This window comes from Mus pahari, chromosome 11 (assembly GCF_900095145.1).
Source record: "Mus pahari chromosome 11, PAHARI_EIJ_v1.1, whole genome shotgun sequence".
Classification (NCBI taxonomy): Eukaryota; Metazoa; Chordata; class Mammalia; order Rodentia; family Muridae; genus Mus; species Mus pahari.
The window spans coordinates 58596617-58615750 of NC_034600.1; the positions used below are offsets into that span (position 1 = coordinate 58596617).

The window sequence follows — 19134 nt, forward strand, 5'->3', positions numbered from 1 at the left end:
CCTTTGGAAGAACAGTCGGGTGCTCTTACCCACTGAGCCATCTCACCAGCCCCAATGGATACTTTTATGAATCCATATTTTTATCTGTAATGATAGGTGGTTCAGTTACCAACCATTGATAATGGGTTTCCCTCCTTCAGTTTGTAAAGTAGTTTGTTAACAGCCCCCACACACCTTTAACCTAGCCCACTGTTGTGGTTAGAGCATTGAGCCAACAACATCCACTGGACATCCATAATGCTGAACACAGTGCATATAATAGCTCAGATGCAGAAAGCTGTTTTATCTGTGTAGAAGCCTCCATGTTTGTAGACTTTAAAGGATGGACTTGAGATATAAATATATATATATATTTGAGAAGTTCACCAAAAAGTTTTAAGAACAAAACAGCAACAAGCAAAAACATTTTTGAGGAGCTAGGAATGTAGCACAGTTGGGAGAGTGTTTGCCCTGTATGCATGATGCCCTGTGTTCAAATTCACAACACGAGATAAACTAGGCACATGTCTGTAATCCCAGCATTCTGTAGGGGGAGGCAAAAGGACCCGGAGTTGAAGACTGTCCTCAGCTATGTAACAGATTTGATGCTTGTTAAAATTGAACAATACCTTATTTTGAAGGTGGATTAGAATCTTGGTTTTAAGAGAAAAAAAAGTCAAATTGGTTTTCCTATTATGGGCAGACAGTAATATTCCCCCTCCATCTCTGTTCTTTATATATAATCTACTCTGTGAAGTATGAAGTAGTTGGCCGTATCTCTTCGGGGTCCTGGAGTTTTGATTTTGCATATCTCTTAAAAGTGATTGAAAACAATTTTGAAGATGGGCATCTACGTACTTAGGATCCTAGCACTTGGGAAGCTGAATTGGAATTCATGAATTTGAGGCTAGACTGGACATACTCTAGTAATAATAAGACCCTGTTTCAGAATATATATGTGTATATGTATATGTATGTTTGTGTATGAGTTACATTGGCTGGCCTTTTTAGAATCTCTTTTCTGTTTATTTGTATGCATAATAATCTTTCCTGAGCTTCATATTATCCCAAGGTTCCTCTTTTGCTTACAAGTGCTGAGTTATGTAAGAGTCAGAAGATCTTGCTAATTTTAAGTTTTGACATTGACTTTTTAGTCATTTGGTTCTTGAATATTGGGTTTTTCTGTAAAATGCAATTTTAATCTATATAGTTTCAATCAGATATAGATAAGCTTTAAAATATCCTGAGCATCAAATAAGTTTTACCGTCTGGTATTTGAGCATTTCTCAGAAATGAAATCATTCATGTGATTAATAGTAATTAATCATTGATTCATAAGATTTTTTTTTATGTTTTGTTTTGAATGTTGTCAAAGACAAGTTTAGTAAAACATGAATAGAAGCCATTTAAGAATAGCTTTTCTCAAGAACTTGATAAGTAGTAGCTTTGAGTTGGAGTTAAACTCACTGACTAAGTCAGCAAAATAGGATTGATGGTATATGAGTAGGTTTCAGGATTAAACTGAAATTTTTAATTTTAATTAAATTTAATGAAATGCAAATTTAGCTCTTTGTTTTGTTTGCAACATTAAACATTTCAGGTATACTGATTGATTTAAATATACACATATCCACACATTATACAAAAACAGTCATTTATAAAAAAAAAAATACTGCTGTTCTGGTTGTAATTCTGATGAATTGCTATGCCAGAGATGTAGTGACATTTGGGGAAAGGTAGTAGATGAATTAAATGTTTATTCATATTCGTAGTCAAAAATTGTATCATTGTTTGCTCACCAAAAGTGCTAGCACTTCTGACAGCTGTGGTTGTTAGTTTTTTAAGTATATGGTTACAATGATTTTCCGCATTGTACTTAACCCTTTTCTTTTTCTCATGTTCTTCTTGCTTTAGCTCCAAAAGCAGGTTACAGCCAAGGTGCAACACAGTATACTCAAGCCCAGCAAGCTCGACAAGTGACAGCCATAAAACCAGCCACACCGAGTCCAGCCACCACTACTTTCTCCATTTATCCTGTGTCCTCCACTGTACAACCAGTGGCAGCTGCGGCTACTGTGGTACCATCCTATACGCAGAGTGCTACTTACAGTACCACAGCAGTTACTTATTCTGGTAAGACTGACATGCTGTGTTTAGATGGATAAACAAATTGCAAAGCATTGATTAGAAACTGCCCTGATTTTCTCTGGAATTATTTTGCTTAAAGTAGCAGGTACTAGATTAATTGTTGTTATATAAATATTTGTACATAATTTAACAAAAGGTCCATACTATAAGCAGTGTTGGTGGTGGTGGTGGTGGTAGAAGCCCTTAGCAGAATATACTGCCATTTGGGGGAATTTGAAAGCTAGTCATGAGTCTTTCACCTAGTCTTTCAGTTAGAAAAGGAAACAGTCTTCTGCAGGATTGGTCTAATAGTGAATTTGAAAACTCAACATTAACACTTAGGCAAATTATCTATACTTTTTCTTTTGGTTCTAGTTATTTCTTTATATTTATTGTCAGAAATAGTCCCCGAAAATATTGGCAACTTTTAAAAAAATGTTATCTAGTGATAGGACATGCTTGCTTAACCACAACTTTTGATTTCTGACTGGGGTAGATAATATTGCAGAGGTGTGAAGTTCACATGTGTTTCTGTGGGCTTTGTACTTCTTTGTGTGTATTGCTTGTGCTCTTTAGTGCTCTGTCATCACGGTCTTTGGAGGCTCTAAGGTGACACAACAGTCTTAGTTCGTGTGTCTTTGCTACTTTGCTTGTGCCCTGAGTATCAGAAGCTTACCTAGCTGGTGAATCTTAAAAGGTACCGGTTTTCTCCTCGTTTCTTACCCCTGACTTGAGGAACACAGTGGAACTAGTCAAGGCAATAGTTTGGGGAAGAGCAGCTCACCATATTTCTAGATGAGACTGTGTGTGGGTGTGCAGAGCCTGTGTACTTTGATGTGGTTGCTGTCTTACCATGGTAACATGTGGAAACAGACTGAAATGAGAAGGTATTGACTTCTTAAAGTCAGGCTAAATTAGTCAAGGGTGGGGACCTGATTTAAAAAAGTAGACTCATTTTTAATTAAGAGTAAAGACATAGTCCAGGATCTTCCTTATTTAGGGGATAAATCTTTTCATATTTAAGATACTGATATTTCTACTCAAATAGGACTTCTGGTTAAGTAACTCTGCTGCTTTGGTTGATTAATTGCAATTGTAGCCAGGATTATTACAATAGAATATTATTGGATATCTTTTAAATGTCTGCGTTATCTTCAGTCATGACTTCCTTCTTGAATATGTTTTGTAAAATGTAATCATGAAATCTGTTATTTTGCACTGAGTTCTTCAGAAAGTATTTCCTATGAATGAATATATATCTATTCTTTTTACATAGCCACAGTGTCAAGAAATATCTCAAATGATCTGACTATACTTTAATTCTTAGTGTACTTTAATGACAACTTTAAAACATTGTTTTATTGGTGTCTTTGTGTGTGTGTGTGTGTGTGTGTGCGCGCGCGCACGCATGTACAGGTCAGAAGACAACTTGCAGAGTTGGTTAGCCCCCCCTACCATGTGGACCATAGGGATTGAACTCAGATGGTCAGATTTGGCAATAAACTCCCCAGCTCCAATAATAACAACTTTTCTTTCTATTTTACTTGTTTGGCTGAGTTTCTTTGGCTATCCTGGAATTCGGTCTATAGACAGGCATGTGCATAGTGAGCCACAATTTTAATAATAGGAAGTCAAACATGGGCACTATCAAATATATAAATTTCTGATTAAATTTGGTATTTTGTTTTGTCTTCAGACAATCTTAGTAAGTGTGAGTCTGTGTTTATTTCTTCCTAATGTAAACACTTTTTTTTGTCCAACAATCTGAGTGGTTTGGTTTGAGACATGGTCTCAGTGTTCCTGATGACAGCATAGAATTGGAAATATAGCGTAGGCAGGCTTTATATTCACTGTGATCTTCCTGCCTTGTCTACATGCTGACTGAGATTTAAGTATTCACCATCAAACCCAGTATTGATTTATATTTTCTTTCTTCCTTTTTTAACATTTATTTATTTGGGTAAAGAGGGTGCACAGGCAATGACATGTGTCAGTATTCATTCTTTGTATTAGGTTCAGCCTGCCTTTTAAGTAAAGAAAAACTACTATTGAGTGTTCTTTCTGTTCTTTCTGTTGTTGCATCAGAAACATATAACAATAGTGCCTTTATTTCTAATCCATGGTACCATCACAGGTTTAGGTATTGCCTCTCAGGTATCTCCATTAATAAGACAACGTTTCTCCTTATAATTAAGTAATCAATCTATGGACCTGTTGTCCAGCTAGCTGCTGCAGGTTGTCATATTCGTGTGTGTATGTGTGTGTGTGATTTCTTTGGAGGCTGTTCAAAATATTTTTAACATGTTGTTCCTTAAGGATTCTATTCCAAGAAGTCCCCTCCACTTGGGTACTATAGAATCCTTTTATTATACAGTATGTTATAATCCATTGACTTATGTCTTTGGGGGATATTATTTTCATGAATTTGACCAATGGGGTCCTTTTATTCCTGAGTCTTTTTAACATTCCCAAATTAGTCAATGTGTACTTTTAAGATTTCTTTTCCTGGACTCAGCAAGCAACCATTTCCTTAGGAATCCTTATGGTTTCTTATAAATGGGCTTGTCATTTAGAAACTTTGAGTGTTTCATAGTATTTTATTCTCTGGATAATACTGTATTTTGATGTGAGTGTGGGGAGCATTTGTAATGTTTTTATGCTGTTCTATAAGTTTTTATATTTAGTGGGAGGGGCAAACAATGTAGCTGTGTGGATGTCACAGGACAGCTGGGAGTTGTAAGCTTGGGGGCTAGAGAGATGGCTCATTGGTTTAGAGTATTTATTACTCTTGTAGAGGACCCAAATGGGGTTCCCAGCTCCAAAAATTTCAGCACATCTGGTCTCCCCAGGCACTTGCACTAGCATTGACATATACATATCTTCCCCCAACACACAGAGTGGCATTTTATCATGTGTGCTTTAGGAAATGATCCATCAGGGCAATGTGCATACCTATCGCTTCAAACACCATTCCTTTGTGTTCAAATAATCAAATACCTCTCCGCTATCTTGAAATATTTTCTCTGTTATTAACCAGAATCATCCTGCTATATATATTGAACATTAAAAGATATCTTGCCTGTACCTTAAATGCCACACTGTGTACTTTAAACACACTATTTTATTTTATTTTATTTTTTTTGTAAACACACTATTTTATATACTAGAATGTTATACAGTAACAGTGTCAATCAAAAATAAAATTGGTGAGCCAGCACGATGACTCAGTAAAGATGCTTGCCACCAGGCTGTAAATTTAAGAAATACCTATTTTTAATAGTGCATATACATTTTTGTCTGTTAGAGTAAGGGTAGTAATACCTGCCTTATGATGACTTCTGAAACTGTATCTGGCACACGGCCTTTCATATGGTGGACTCTCAGATTTAAACAGTACTCACCTCAAAGGTATTTATGGTCAACTAAGTTTCATTTTTGCCATTTCTGTGAGGCCTTGGGTTCCAATATTAACTTTACTGGTTTTGTTTTTTAGTTTATCTTTTTATATTCATTTATTTCCTAATCATGTTGCCCAGGCTGGCCTGAGCTCCAGGGCTCAAATGTTATCCTGTCTCAGTTTCCCAAGTAGCTGAGACTCTGCATGTATCACCATACCTGCCAGCTAAATTGATTTTAGTCAGTAGGTTTGGGGCCCCATTCTGGTTCTGCTTCTGTGTGTGTGCACTTGCACTCAGGTATGCGCAGGTATACTCTTGTCATATGGAAATCACGGGACTGCATTTAGAAGTTGGTTGTCTCCTTCCCCCATTGATTCCAGGGCTTGAATTCAGTTAATCACATGAGCAGCAAATGCAAACCTCTGAGCTATCTTATATGCCTTTTTGTGGCTCTTTATAGTCAAATTTAAACTAATGTTCTGACTATATATTTGAAAGTACTATTAGTGCTTTTTTTGTTTTGGTTTGAGTTCTTTGTTGTTTTGTTTGATAAGTAGAAGATGATATTAATAGGACTGCCTAATAAAATTCATTGAACTATAGAATTTTTCTTAAAACCAATCAAGTATTCTCTTTATCTGATCATGTGGTTATCACTGGTATATCTGCCGTTTTCTTTTTCCCAGTATTTTCTTCTACCACATTTTCTTATCTTAAAATTTCACTAGCGTTTTTATAATCTGATAATTTGACAAATTTAAAAAGGCTTTTCTAAAAAAGTTGTCTGATTTCTTTTTCTGTGTTAACTTTGTCAGTTTAGAGAGTCTTTGGATTCTGGTTACTCGTGTATCTTAGCTCTTACCTTCCTATTTATTTATTTATTTCATTTTGTGTAGATGTATTTGAGTCAGTAGGTCAAAAGTCATTCAATTATAATAGATTAGCTTTTAAGAACAAAACACTAGGGGGCTGGTGAGATGGCTCAGCGGGTAAGAGCACCCGACTGCTCTTCCAAAGGTGCAGAGTTCAAATCCCAGCAACCACATGGTGGCTCACAACCATCCTTAACAAGATCTGACTCCCTCTTCTGGAGTGTCTGAAGACAGCTACAGTGTACTTACATATAATAAATAAATAAATCTTTAAAAAAAAAAAAAAAAAAAACTTTAAAAAAAAAAAAAAAGAACAAAACACTATACATTCATACTCATTCTCTTCACCTGCCCCATTCTCCATACTCTTTCTGTACTGAGGTGCCATCTGCTATGCCATCTAGTGCTGAGCAAGAATTCCAGGCCCAGTTCTCTTTTGAGTTTTGTGCTGTTTTGCTGTCTTGGTCTTCCTTCACTCCTTGCCCACCTCTTATATATGTTTAAGGAACTAAAGGAGTCTGAATGGTGAATAGGCAGTGCACTGGGTTTTAAGAAATCTGCTCATATATAAGCTAAAGTTCAAACTAAAAGTCTTCACTGAATTTCAGTGTTTATATATGTCCGTTGTTAGTATAATGTATTTATTCAGTATAGACTACCAACAGTGTAAATTAACAGAATCTATATATTAAATCAGATAACTGTACTGCTTTCATGTTTTCGAAGAAAGAACACTTTTGATTCTTGGTCCATGGTCTTGTAACTTGTCCTTTTTTAAAAAAACTGAATTTTATTATGTTGCCTCCTAAATTTGCTTGCTTATTTCTTGTTTTTATCATTTATGCAATCCATAAATTGGTCACTGGGACTTAAAATCTTATTCTCCTTATCTGTTATTCTTGATTTGTCAAATCTTACTTTATGAAGTGCTTCGGAATTTTTCCTACTTTACATTCTTCTTCAAAAGTCAGTGTTTTGTGAAATGTGCTCAGAGAATCAATAGGTTATGGAACCCACACAGTTGTTAAACACGTTCCTTCAGTTGAGCATCTTTTAAGTGAAGGGCAACATCTTATACTTATACATCTTTACAGCACCTGATTGTCAAGTAAATATTTAAATGACTTGGTATAGAAGGCTGGTAAGTTTTGGGGGGGGGGAGATTTCATGAGATAAGATACATATATAATTGTAAATATGCACATGTAAATCTACCTTTTGACATTTATTGAATTTAAATTTATAATTGACATTTAACTTGTCCTTTTATAATCATATAACATAATCTTTGTTTCGTTTTATTTGTAAGGTACATCTTATTCAGGTTATGAAGCAGCCGTATATTCAGCTGCGTCTTCCTACTACCAACAGCAGCAGCAGCAACAGAAGCAAGCAGCAGCAGCAGCTGCTGCTGCAGCAGCAACAGCTGCCTGGACAGGGACCACCTTTACTAAAAAAACACCATTCCAAAATAAACAACTGAAACCAAAACAGCCTCCCAAACCACCCCAGATTCATTATTGTGATGTTTGTAAGATCAGCTGTGCTGGACCACAGGTACTTATATTGTGTATTTACCATGAGTCTCCGTGGTTATTTTTTATAATTGAGTAGGGTTGATATTCTAACTCCTGTGCCTACAAAGCACATTCACATCTGTGTATTCTACACTCAGCAACTCACCCATAAATCAAAAATATGCATGTGGAAAACTACATTGGTGTAGAGTACCTACACTTTTTTTTCCCCTATTACTTTCTAAACTATACAGTAAAACTGTTTAGTAGGATTTACAACAAGTATTACAAATAATCTATAGATATTAATGTATGCAGGTGAAGTAGATTATGTGCAAATAATTTTGCTATTTTATTTAAAGAACTTGAGTGTGCTTGGAGTTTGGTCAACAATTTCCTGCAGACACTGAGCGATGGCTGTATTTCACTAAACATTTCTTTGAAAGTTGTTTGTGTTGAAACACAAAAGCAATAATCAGGAAAGCTGTAAAAGTGGCTATAAATGTTTGAAAAATAAGGAAATTGAGCCCTCCACCCATTCTAGGGTGCCTCCTTTGCTTTTTATTTAAAACTTTAAAGATTTTTAAAATTCTAATTAACCTATAATTTTGATTGTATTTTTAATGAGTCTATTTTGTACATGTTTTATAGAATGTAACTTCTATAACTTTCTCCACAAGGGGACTGGGAACATTGGAAATGAGAAAAGTATAAGAAAGATGACCTCCAGTGCTGGGGACACAAGTCATTTAGTAAAGTGCTTGCCTCTGTTCTGAGCCATAGACTCATCCCCACAGCTATAGAATCAGACATGGTAGTTCGCAGCACGCCTGCAATCCCAGTACTGAGAGGTAGAAATGTTAATGTTGTCCTTGGCTATATAGTTAGTTTTAGGCCAGCTTTGGTGAGAGACCCTGCTTTCTTCTACTCACCTAAAAAAAGATCAACCTATGACAAATATGAGTCCTTTATTATTTTTTTCTTGTCCTGGTTCTGCCAGCTATACCTTAAAATGTTTGTTTTAAAGCATGGGTCTGTTAATGAATTCATCCCTTTCTAAACTCTACCTTTTTTGACTATAAGAGAGCCCTATTTTGTCAAGTATGGGGGTGTACACTTGTAATCCCAACAACTTGTACAGCAAAAGTAGGAAGATTTCACAAGGTCAGCCTAGACTGCAAAACAAGAGCCTGTCTCTTAAAAAGTATTTTATAAGAATTTGCATAAGCATTGGCTAGAGGGAAGGCACAGTGGTTAAGAGCACTTGATCTTGAAGCCTTGGGTTGGGTTTCCAGCGCTGTGTGCTGACTCACTTAACCACAGTTCCAGGGGTGTGATACCTCCTCCCTCTGAGGGTATCAGGCATGAATGCTTTTGATTTGTTTTCAAAGATTTTAGCAGCTTGGCATGTAAAAAGCATATTTGGGGAGAGTAGATCAAATTTAACTCTTCACATATTTCTATGTTTCCAGCTCTATTCTACCAGTATATGCCCTCCCCCCCTTTGAGACAGAAGACAGACAGACAGACAGCAGACAGACAGACACAGGATCTCACTATGTAGTACTTGGCTCATCTCTACACCACCAACTCACTGTAAACCAGGCTGGCCTCAAACTCACAGAGATCCGCCTGCCTCTCCTCCCAGGTGCTGGAATCAAAGGCGTGGGCCATTATGCCTGGCTCATATGTACTTTTTAATTTATTGGATTAGTTTTGTTTTTAATATTTAATTCTACAATATTGTTGATTTTTGTTTTTTTCTGAATTATTGACACCTACTTTGTATTAAAATATATGTACTTGTATTCATTCTTAAGCAATTTTAAATATTAAAGTGCACTCCGATTTTCAAAATTAAATTTTATAAATATAACTTTTTATAAAGAACTATCATGCAGTAGTTTTTCAGATTAATTCTATAATCAGACTTTCGTGTAATGATTTGTTTAAGTTGTTTTCTGTCCAGTGTTATACACAAACAGTAAAAGATAAAAGTTCTTGAAACTACAGGCAGTTTATCTTATAGTCTGTTTATGAAAGTACTTTTGTAATTCAAAGCTATTGGGTTAAAAATAAAACAGCTCAGTAGTGTTTTCCAAACAGACTTCTACAAGTTTGATTCCCCAGAAGTCATGTGTAAAAAATGTCTCACATTGCCTGAGCTTGGAATCCTAGTGTTCATTCAGAAAGCAGAGAGAGTCAGGTCCGGGGCACTCGCTGCGTGGCCTCAGGGAAACCTTGCCTACAGAAAGACTGGGCTGCCCTCTCAAACAGAAACCCAGGTTGTGCTTGCCCTGTTTATTCTTAAGCACACACACTCAAGCATGTATACCCATACATAGAATATTGAAGAACTGTGTTGTTAGATTGTTGGAGATGTAGTCCTGAATTCAGTCCTTGGCACCAAATAGCAAACAATAGTTAAATAACCTGCAGAGAATTGCAGATCATCCATACAATCTCCCCTGTTCTTAAGTGCTTTGAAAATAGCAGATCTCTTCCATGCTTTCCTCATTCTCTCCCCTTTTATTTTATTTAATTTATTTTGAGACAGTAAGTATACTATTACAAAGCCTGGGACAGCCTTGAACTCAGTGATTCTCTTCCTCAGCCTACTGAGCACTTCTATTACAGGTCTGCACCACACACTTGCTGGATTCTTTCTTTTGTTTTGGGCATCTGTTCGTTTGGTTTGGTTTTTTGAGACAGGGTCTCACCATGTAACTAGCTGGCCTGGAACTCACCATGTAGACCAGGCTGTTCTCAAATTCAATGCAGTTCTGTTCTGCCTCCTGAGTACTAAGATTAAAGGCATGTACCAGTCAGCTTATGATTCCATTTTAAAATGAGTGTTAGAGGTCTGAAAATTGAATAGAATGTTATAGAAAGAAAATTTGTACTTTTTGTTCAAAACAGACTTATAAAGAGCACTTAGAAGGACAGAAACATAAAAAAAAGGAAGCCGCATTGAAAGCCTCTCAAAATACCAGCAGCAGCAACAACTCAACTCGTGGGACACAAAATCAGCTACGTTGCGAGCTCTGTGATGTGTCTTGTACAGGAGCAGATGCATATGCTGCCCACATTCGTGGTGCTAAGCATCAGAAAGTAGGTGTTTTGGTCCCCCCTCCCACCCACACACAGCCTTATGTCTACTCTACTTACTTTCACTTTTCAACATGGGTTTGAAAAAAGTTGACTTCCATTTTTGAAACCTTTGAGTGTGTTATAAACCTTGCTTAAATGTTAACATACATCAAGATAACATCAAATAGTCATTGCTTAAAAGAGAAACACTAGAGACCTTTACGTTGAATTAAACCACTTGCTTTACAATTTGGGATTAATTCATTTGTCTTGATTAACTACAGACTGATTTGCTTATAGACAAGTCCTTTCGTCAATAAACACAGATGTTAAAATGAGTTTTGTCTGTAACTGAAAAAAACATAGCAAAGAAAATTAAGTTTTGATTTTTATTTTATAGTCTTACTCAGACAAACTTTTTTAAAAAACCACACATTTGAGTTTCCTGACAGGTATGTTTTTTGTTTTGTAGGTGGTTAAATTACACACAAAACTTGGTAAACCTATTCCTTCAACGGAACCAAATGTTGTTAGCCAAGCTACTTCTTCAACAGCTGTATCTGCTTCAAAACCAACTGCCTCTCCTTCAAGTATTGGCGCAAGCAATTGTACTCTGAACACGTCATCAATTGCAACTTCTTCAGTGAAAGGTCTTTCAACTACAGGAAACTCGTCTCTTAATAGTACATCCAACACTAAAGTATCAGCGGTACCTACCAATATGGCTGCCAAGAAAACATCTACACCCAAAATAAACTTTGTTGGCAAGTACTAAAGATTGATTCTTTGTGTTCCTCCTGACTGTCAGAGTGGCTTTTCTTTTCCCTTGTGTTGCTGGCTATTGGACCCTTATATATGCCAGGCAAACACTGTACGACTAAGCAGCCTCTGTTCTCTCTGCTTCTGTACATCCTAACAATAAATACACAGTCAGATACCCGTTTCTGAAACCTATTGAAAGACTCACCAGGTACCTAATTACTTAGAGCCAAGCATGTCACATGCCTATAGTATCCGTACTTGGGAGGCTGAGTCAGAAGGATTGCTGAAAGTTTGAGACAAGCCTGCATTTGGTTCCAGGCCAGCATAAACTAATATGAGAAGAAATGTCTCAGAAAAATAACAAAACAAAAAAGCAAACAAACAAACAAAAAACTCAGCCCCTACCAGATCCACTGGTCAGTTTTGGTTTCATCCTATTGACTGCCTTAACTTAAACTTGACATAATTGACTATACCTTAAACCTAAAGTAAATCTTAGTTTCTAGCATATATGTCCATCCATCCTTTTTGGGGGGTAGTATTTTACTGATTCTCTACCTATGTTTTTGTTAAATGGCATTATTCCTAAAATTATGGTTCTGTGGCTCATCTCTGTGTGCAGTAGCATCATTAGGCAATTTCATGCATTCTAGTGTATGCAGCTATAAAAATCTGGCAATATCAGAATCCCACCTGAGTTTGAGAATCATATTTGGTTGCTTTACTGGTCATCTAATAGATATCCCCTTTCTATTGTGTTCCATTACAAGGATACTACAAAATATTCATTAAAAATGACTGATTTTTTTTCCCCTTTTTTTAAGGGAGAGCTTCACTAACATTATTCCTCCTTTTTAGTTGCCTTCTCACTGTTGCTCTTTCCTTATCATCTATACAGTGCCTTTCCTATATTTATTCTCTTCAACATAATCTCTGTGTTCTTGTTAGTGTACCTTCTCTTTTAAAATCTTCATTGGTCGGCCTTTATATGTAGGATAAAGTCTGTTAATGACTATGTCATCTAAGCCTTTATAATTGACTTGTGTCTCCTTTCTTACCTTTATGTCAACTCTACCTGGGGAGTAGCTGATGCTAAATTACTGACTTTCTTCATTTTACTAGTCTTAAATTCCATGTTGTTACACTCTTTTATACATGCTATCCTTTGTGTTTAGACATTATTCTCTTCCATCTTGACTGTTCAGTCTCAGTAGTGTTCTCTCAGAGCACAGTTCAAATGATGCGCCCTTTGTGAAGTCACTTCTACCAGATGAGGGAAAGGCTTGTGACTGTCTGCTTCATTCTTAGAATATTTAGCTTCTACTTAGCACAGGATATTATAAATGCTTGTGCCTTTCTTTAAATTATGAGCACCTCAATCACATTGCATTGTCTTTTACTTATTTACTTATTTTTAAAGATTTATTATATGTAAGTACACTGTAGCTGACTTCAGACACACCAGAAGAGGGCATCAGATCTCATTACAGATGGTTGTGAGCCACCGTGTGGTTGCTGGGATTTGAACACAGGACCTCCTGTAGAGCAGTTAGTGCTCTTAACGGTGGAGCCATCTTTCCAGCCTGTCTTATACTTTTTAGTACAATTTTGCTAAAGTTGTTATTTGACAATTTCCTACAAGTGTATAATTGTCTTGTGTTTTTTGTACCTACTTAGGTTTAAGATCATTGACAGTATGTTATTCTCTTGAATGTCTTAAATTTAATTGGTTAAAGTGAAAGCAGTGATTTGTAGGAGGGGGGTATTTTGTTTTTTCCATTTTTGAGGTTATTCACACTTGGAATTTAGAATAAAAACAAATCCAAGCTGGGAAGACCAAAGTGGGTAAAAGATACTTGCCAAGCCTGATGACTCCAATTCAGTCCCTGTTAGCATGTGGTAGGAGAGAGGAAAACCTGACATGTGGTTATGGCCAACACAGACTGGATATGTAGTTCCATTGAAGCTTTCCTAGCATGTATAAACCTGGGCTCAATCCCCACCCCCACATAAACTCCACATTTGGGAGGTAGAGAACTGCCAGAATTGATAATTCCCATGTCAGAGATGAAAAATAAAAATAAAAACAGAATAAAACACTGTGGAGAGGTGGAAATAGATAAATACCAATTTGTTATTAATCACAGTTTAGAGAGTTCAGTACCAATATAAACATGGATTATGTTTAATCCCTTTTCATGTTCCTCTGTTCAGTTTGGAATCTAAATCTTAGGAGAACCAAAATGGAATACCTATTTTGCGTAAAGTTTAGTAAGAAGTAGTAAAGATAGCTTTTAAGTTTCCTCTTAATGGGTTTATACAGTGATAAGATTACTATAATTTTTTGCTTTTTTAGGTGGAAATAAGCTACAGTCAACAGGAAATAAAACTGAAGACTTAAAAGGAATTGACTGTGTTAAAAATACTCCTGCTGCCTCTGCTGTGCAGATTCCAGAAGTAAAGCAAGATACAGTGTCAGAACCAGTCACACCTGCGTCCCTTGCTGCTTTGCAGAGTGATGTACAACCTGTGGGACATGATTATGTTGAAGAGGTATTGATCTGAGTAATCATTGCTCCAAAATTAAACAGAAGGAAAAATGTGTCAAACACTATCCAGCTATATTTTAGATTTCAGTTACCTATAAAATTAAGGTTGATAATCTGATTTATACCATTCATTTGGTTTCTTGAGCTGATTAGGACATTTCCTGTTTTTCAGGTTAAGTAAGTACAGTAAGTAAAGGAACAAGGGAACATTCCACAGGCTTGAGTAAACAGTTGCTATTAACAGAAGGATCATGTGGTAGTACAGTGTAACACTACAGTTTGGTGTTGCTCTATAGGAAGGCATGTGTACATTTCCAAGGACTAATGTAGGTCTATGAAATTGGGGTGTTTGCCCAGCAAACTTGTGGTGATTGGATATAATTGAGTGGTTTTCTGTCCATAATCTGTCTATCAAGAGATTACATTATATATTGAGGTCTTTGTTTATGAAGGTACACAGTAATTTGAAAATTACTATCTCTTATAAAGGTAAGATTTGGTTACCTTTTAAAAAATGTGTTCTCAGACACCTTTATTTCTTTTTTTTCTTTTTTTTTTTAAAGATGTATTATTTATTATATGTAAGTACACTGTAGCTGTCTTCAGAAACTCCAGAAGGGGGCGTCAGATCTTGTTAAGGATGGTTATGAGCCACCATGTGGTTGCTGGGATTTGAACTCTGGACTTTTGGAAGAGCAGTCGGGTGCTCTTACCCACTGAGCCATCTCACCAGCCCGACACCTTTATTTCTAATGACTTGGATTAGTTTAGACAATTTGACTCAAATTGTATTAATAGCACAATTTGAAGTTAATAGTAACATCTGACTCAGTTTTTGTTTTTCCCATTGTGCAATAGGAGAAAAGCCTGCATCTTAATTGACTTCATATGCATAGAAGTCTTGAGCTTTGAGAAGTTTGTATATCAAAGTTGTGTTTTATAATCACCCTCATCTCCAAGAAGCAGGTGTCAATAACGTTTATGAATTTAAGGCATCTATCTAACTATATTAGAGAAGCATGGTTGACTCATACAAGATCAGTTTAAAATGGAACCAGTAAACATTCAGTCATGGATAGTGCAGAGCCTCATGGAACTAGACTACTACTTGCAGATCTGTTGACATTTGCTGAGTGCCGAGAAGTGAGAAGTTATTATCTTCAGTGATGTAGACACTGGCACATTACCCATGCTCCTGTAGATAAATCCATAGATCTGCCCATGCAGGTAGCCTAGTTGAATCTGGTAGATCACAAAAAGACATGAAATTATAAAAGCTTATTTGGGGGAGGAGAGTTAGCAAAGATGGGAATGAATAGTAGTAGATGGGATGTGATCAGAATATATTGTATATGTGTATGATATGGCCAAAGAATTAATAGAAATGATTCAAAAAGAAATCCAAGTACTTTCAGATAGATAGTGAAGTGGAAGATACTTTACAAAGGCAAGTAAGTGTGTGCTGGTAGTAATCGCGGTCCCAGTTTCTGTCCTTTTTAGAAAAATTAGGTCTGCTAAGTCAAGAAACAGAGATACGCAGAACTGTGTCAGTTCAAGGTCAGACTGGTCTACATAGGCCACAAAGGCTACAGTACTTCCAAATTGATCAAAGGTTCTATTTTTCCACACCAAGGTACGAAACGATGAAGGAAAAGTCATTCGCTTCCATTGTAAATTATGTGAATGCAGCTTTAATGATCCCAATGCTAAAGAGATGCACCTAAAAGGACGAAGACATAGACTTCAGTATAAAGTAAGTAAATGCTAACTATAGAACTCTCTTGTCCTTTTTATGTTTTTTAACATACATTTTTATTGTTTTATGCATATGGGTGTTCTGTGTGTATGCATTTCTGTGCTTCTAATGTTTGCCTGTTGCCCAGAGAGGCCAGAAGAGAGCATTAGATTACCTGGAACTGGAGTTACAGACTGGGAGTCAGTTACCGTGCTGAGAATCAAAGTCTTCTGAAGAACAGCTGGTACTCAGCCTCTGACCGACTGTCTCCAGCCCTTGAGTTGTCCTTTTGTAAAGAAATAGCGCATTCTCTATCTAAACACAACTCGCATAGTGTATGATCTCCCATTCCAAATTTGCATGTCATATTGATACATTCACTTTAATAGAATAATAGTATGCCTCTAGTTGTAGTGTAACTGGCAAAAGTAGAATATAGTAAAACTAATATATTGCTTGGATCAAAAAGTTGTGTAATGATAGTTGATTCATGTTAGATGTAAAAATAATCACTTCACCTACTCTCTCCCTCTTTGGTTTTCTAAGGCAGGAGTTTTCTTTGTAGCATTGGCTGTCCTAGAACTCACTCTGTAGACCAGGCTGTCCTAAAACACAAGAGATCCACCTGCTTTTGCCTCCCAAGTGCTGGGCTTAAAGGTGTGTGCCACCACCACCTGGTTTTCACCTACCTCCATTATGGTGGTACATTCTCAGTGAAATTAATTTGGAGCTAATACTGGAAAATGTCTTCATTTATTTTATAGTAGAAATTCATCATTGCCTACCTTCAGGTATTAACATGTTCAAGTTGCTAAAGTATGGACTGGTAGAGTGGGTTGTGGTTTTTCTTTCACACACAGGATGGGAATATGTCACTCATGTCACTGGAATCACTCAATATCTGGCTCCAGCAGGATTAAGTTATAAACCCTTTAAGGCATATACATAAAATCATCTATTAACAAGCAAAATGAAAAGTCCTCCAAGGATTTTATGCTTTCCTGTTAAGTCAGCACTAAGATACATAGTTTTTATATGTTCTTGAGCATGAATAATTAAGTCTATAACAAATATTTTCTCTGATTCAACCTAATTTTACAGGTTGTACTCTTCAGTAGGAAATTTTTACAAGTTCAAGGACAATTTGACAAACACACACACAGAGGAATGAATGTGTGTGTGTATACATATATACACATATACATACATACATATAGTTCCGTCTGTAGCTTGCTAAGCAAGCTGGCATGCTCAGGCCCTGGGATGCATCCCTAGCACTGCACATACTGGGTGTGATGGACAGTGTCTATAATAACATCATTTCACTTTGGGTGGAGGCAGACAGAGGAACAGTTTAAGGTCATACAAGGTAATACAAAGGTAAATACAAATCTGATTTGAAGCCAGTCTGGGTTACATGGTACCCTGTTTCACAGATAAAAACAAACCAATGCATCTCTACAATACAATAAGCCTCTGGTGAGAGACTGTGAAACTGTGTGATTAAAAATGGTTTGGGGCGGATGAAGATGCTTGGAGCCTGTCTGATAACCTGAAAGTAATCCCTGGGATCCACATGGTGAAAGGAGAGAACTTACTTATCCACGTTATCCTCTGATCTCCACACATGCTACACGTGCACAGACAATAAATACAAAAGTAACTTGCTTTTAAAGAATTGATGGTTGAAGGTACCTGCTCCTTTTAAAAAATGTATTATTGGTGTTAACAGAAAAAAGTAAATCCAGATTTGCAAGTAGAAGTGAAGCCCAGTATTCGTGCAAGAAAAATTCAAGAAGAGAAAATGAGAAAGCAAATGCAGAAGGAGGAATATTGGCGGAGACGAGAAGAAGAGGAACGCTGGAGGATGGAAATAAGGTATGCTTTTAACTTGTAGCCCTACAGTAAGTGGTTCTTCTGCCTTTAAAAAGAAAAAAACCTTATTCTGTGAATATGGCTTCCATATTCAGATTTGTTTACTTTATGTGCTTTCAGTGTTCCCTAAGTCAAGAAAGATAGACATTAGAATGCTAAGTATACATAATATTTGATTGTTACCCTACTAGTAAGGATTTTGTGGTGGTGGCTCACTTTTTGATCCCAGCAAAGGAATATGAATTCAGGGCCATAACAGGACTCCATTTCCATGAAAAAAGTGGTAAAAGGAATTATATATTAAGTATGTAAGAAATTGGGGATTCTACAGGTGGCTCAGGGTTTAAGAGCACATGCCACTATTATCATCACCTAAGTTTGGTTTCCAACACATCAGGTGATTTACAACTGCCTATAATGCCAAATCCAGGAAATCCAGTGCCCTGTTATAGATCCTGAACTCAACACAGACAAACACATGTAATATTTGGAGAAAAGTCATGCTTTGATGACTAGAACCAGCAAAAAACTCATTTAAACTGAATAATTGAATTACAAGATGTTGGTATATACACCAAATTGTAAAGCAGTTGCCACCATCAGTTTTGGAATATTTCATCACTTGTTAAATATAATAATAATAATAATCACAATCCCATTAACAATAATTCCTAATGTGTTCCATGTTTCCTGTCCGGTCAGGGAGCCATCTTTATAAATCTACTTGCCATCTTTATAAATTCTATAGTTTTTTTTAAAAATGAAGTTAGTTTTAAATGATTGAATTTTACATACAGTGGTCTTTTGTATCAGTGTTTCTAAGCTGGGAGGGGGTGAGAAAGTGTGTGTTGTATAGATAGATGTATGTATACAATATGTATGTTTATGCACACGCAGTCAGAGGCCATCACTTTCTAACTTATTTCCTTGAGGCAGATCTCTCACAGAATCAAGAACTAAACTTAGTGGCCAGCAAGTCCCTATTATTCCATCTTCACAAACACCCCTCCCAACACTGTTATTTCAGGTGTACACACCCACAGGTTTTGGATTTTTGTTTTAAGATTTTTTATTATGTGTATTGATGTATGTGTATGTTTACAGAGCCTGTATGTTTTTTGTTTTTTTTTTTTTAAATCTCTGCCGGGCGTGGTGGCACACACCTTTAATCCCAGCACTTGGGAGGCAGAGGCAGGCGGATTTCTGAGTTCGAGGCCAGCCTGGTCTACA

The 19134-nt window shown here is 36.5% G+C and overlaps 1 protein-coding gene across 3 annotated transcripts in view; it reads left to right on the forward strand.

Moving 5' to 3' along the window:
* Positions 1-19134, forward strand: part of Zfr (zinc finger RNA binding protein) — a 65057-nt gene that overhangs the window by 16686 nt on the left and 29237 nt on the right. For 2 of the 3 annotated variants that reach the window (XM_029544124.1, XM_021208777.2), the window contains 7 exons: positions 1894-2112; positions 7686-7933; positions 10813-11004; positions 11456-11747; positions 14102-14298; positions 15928-16047; positions 17762-17907. In XM_029544124.1, coding sequence (XP_029399984.1) covers positions 1894-2112; positions 7686-7933; positions 10813-11004; positions 11456-11747; positions 14102-14298; positions 15928-16047; positions 17762-17907 — 1414 coding nt within the window. The remainder of the gene's footprint in view (positions 1-1893; positions 2113-7685; positions 7934-10812; positions 11005-11455; positions 11748-14101; positions 14299-15927; positions 16048-17761; positions 17908-19134) is intronic. The other variant, XM_029544125.1, reaches the window with a different exon arrangement.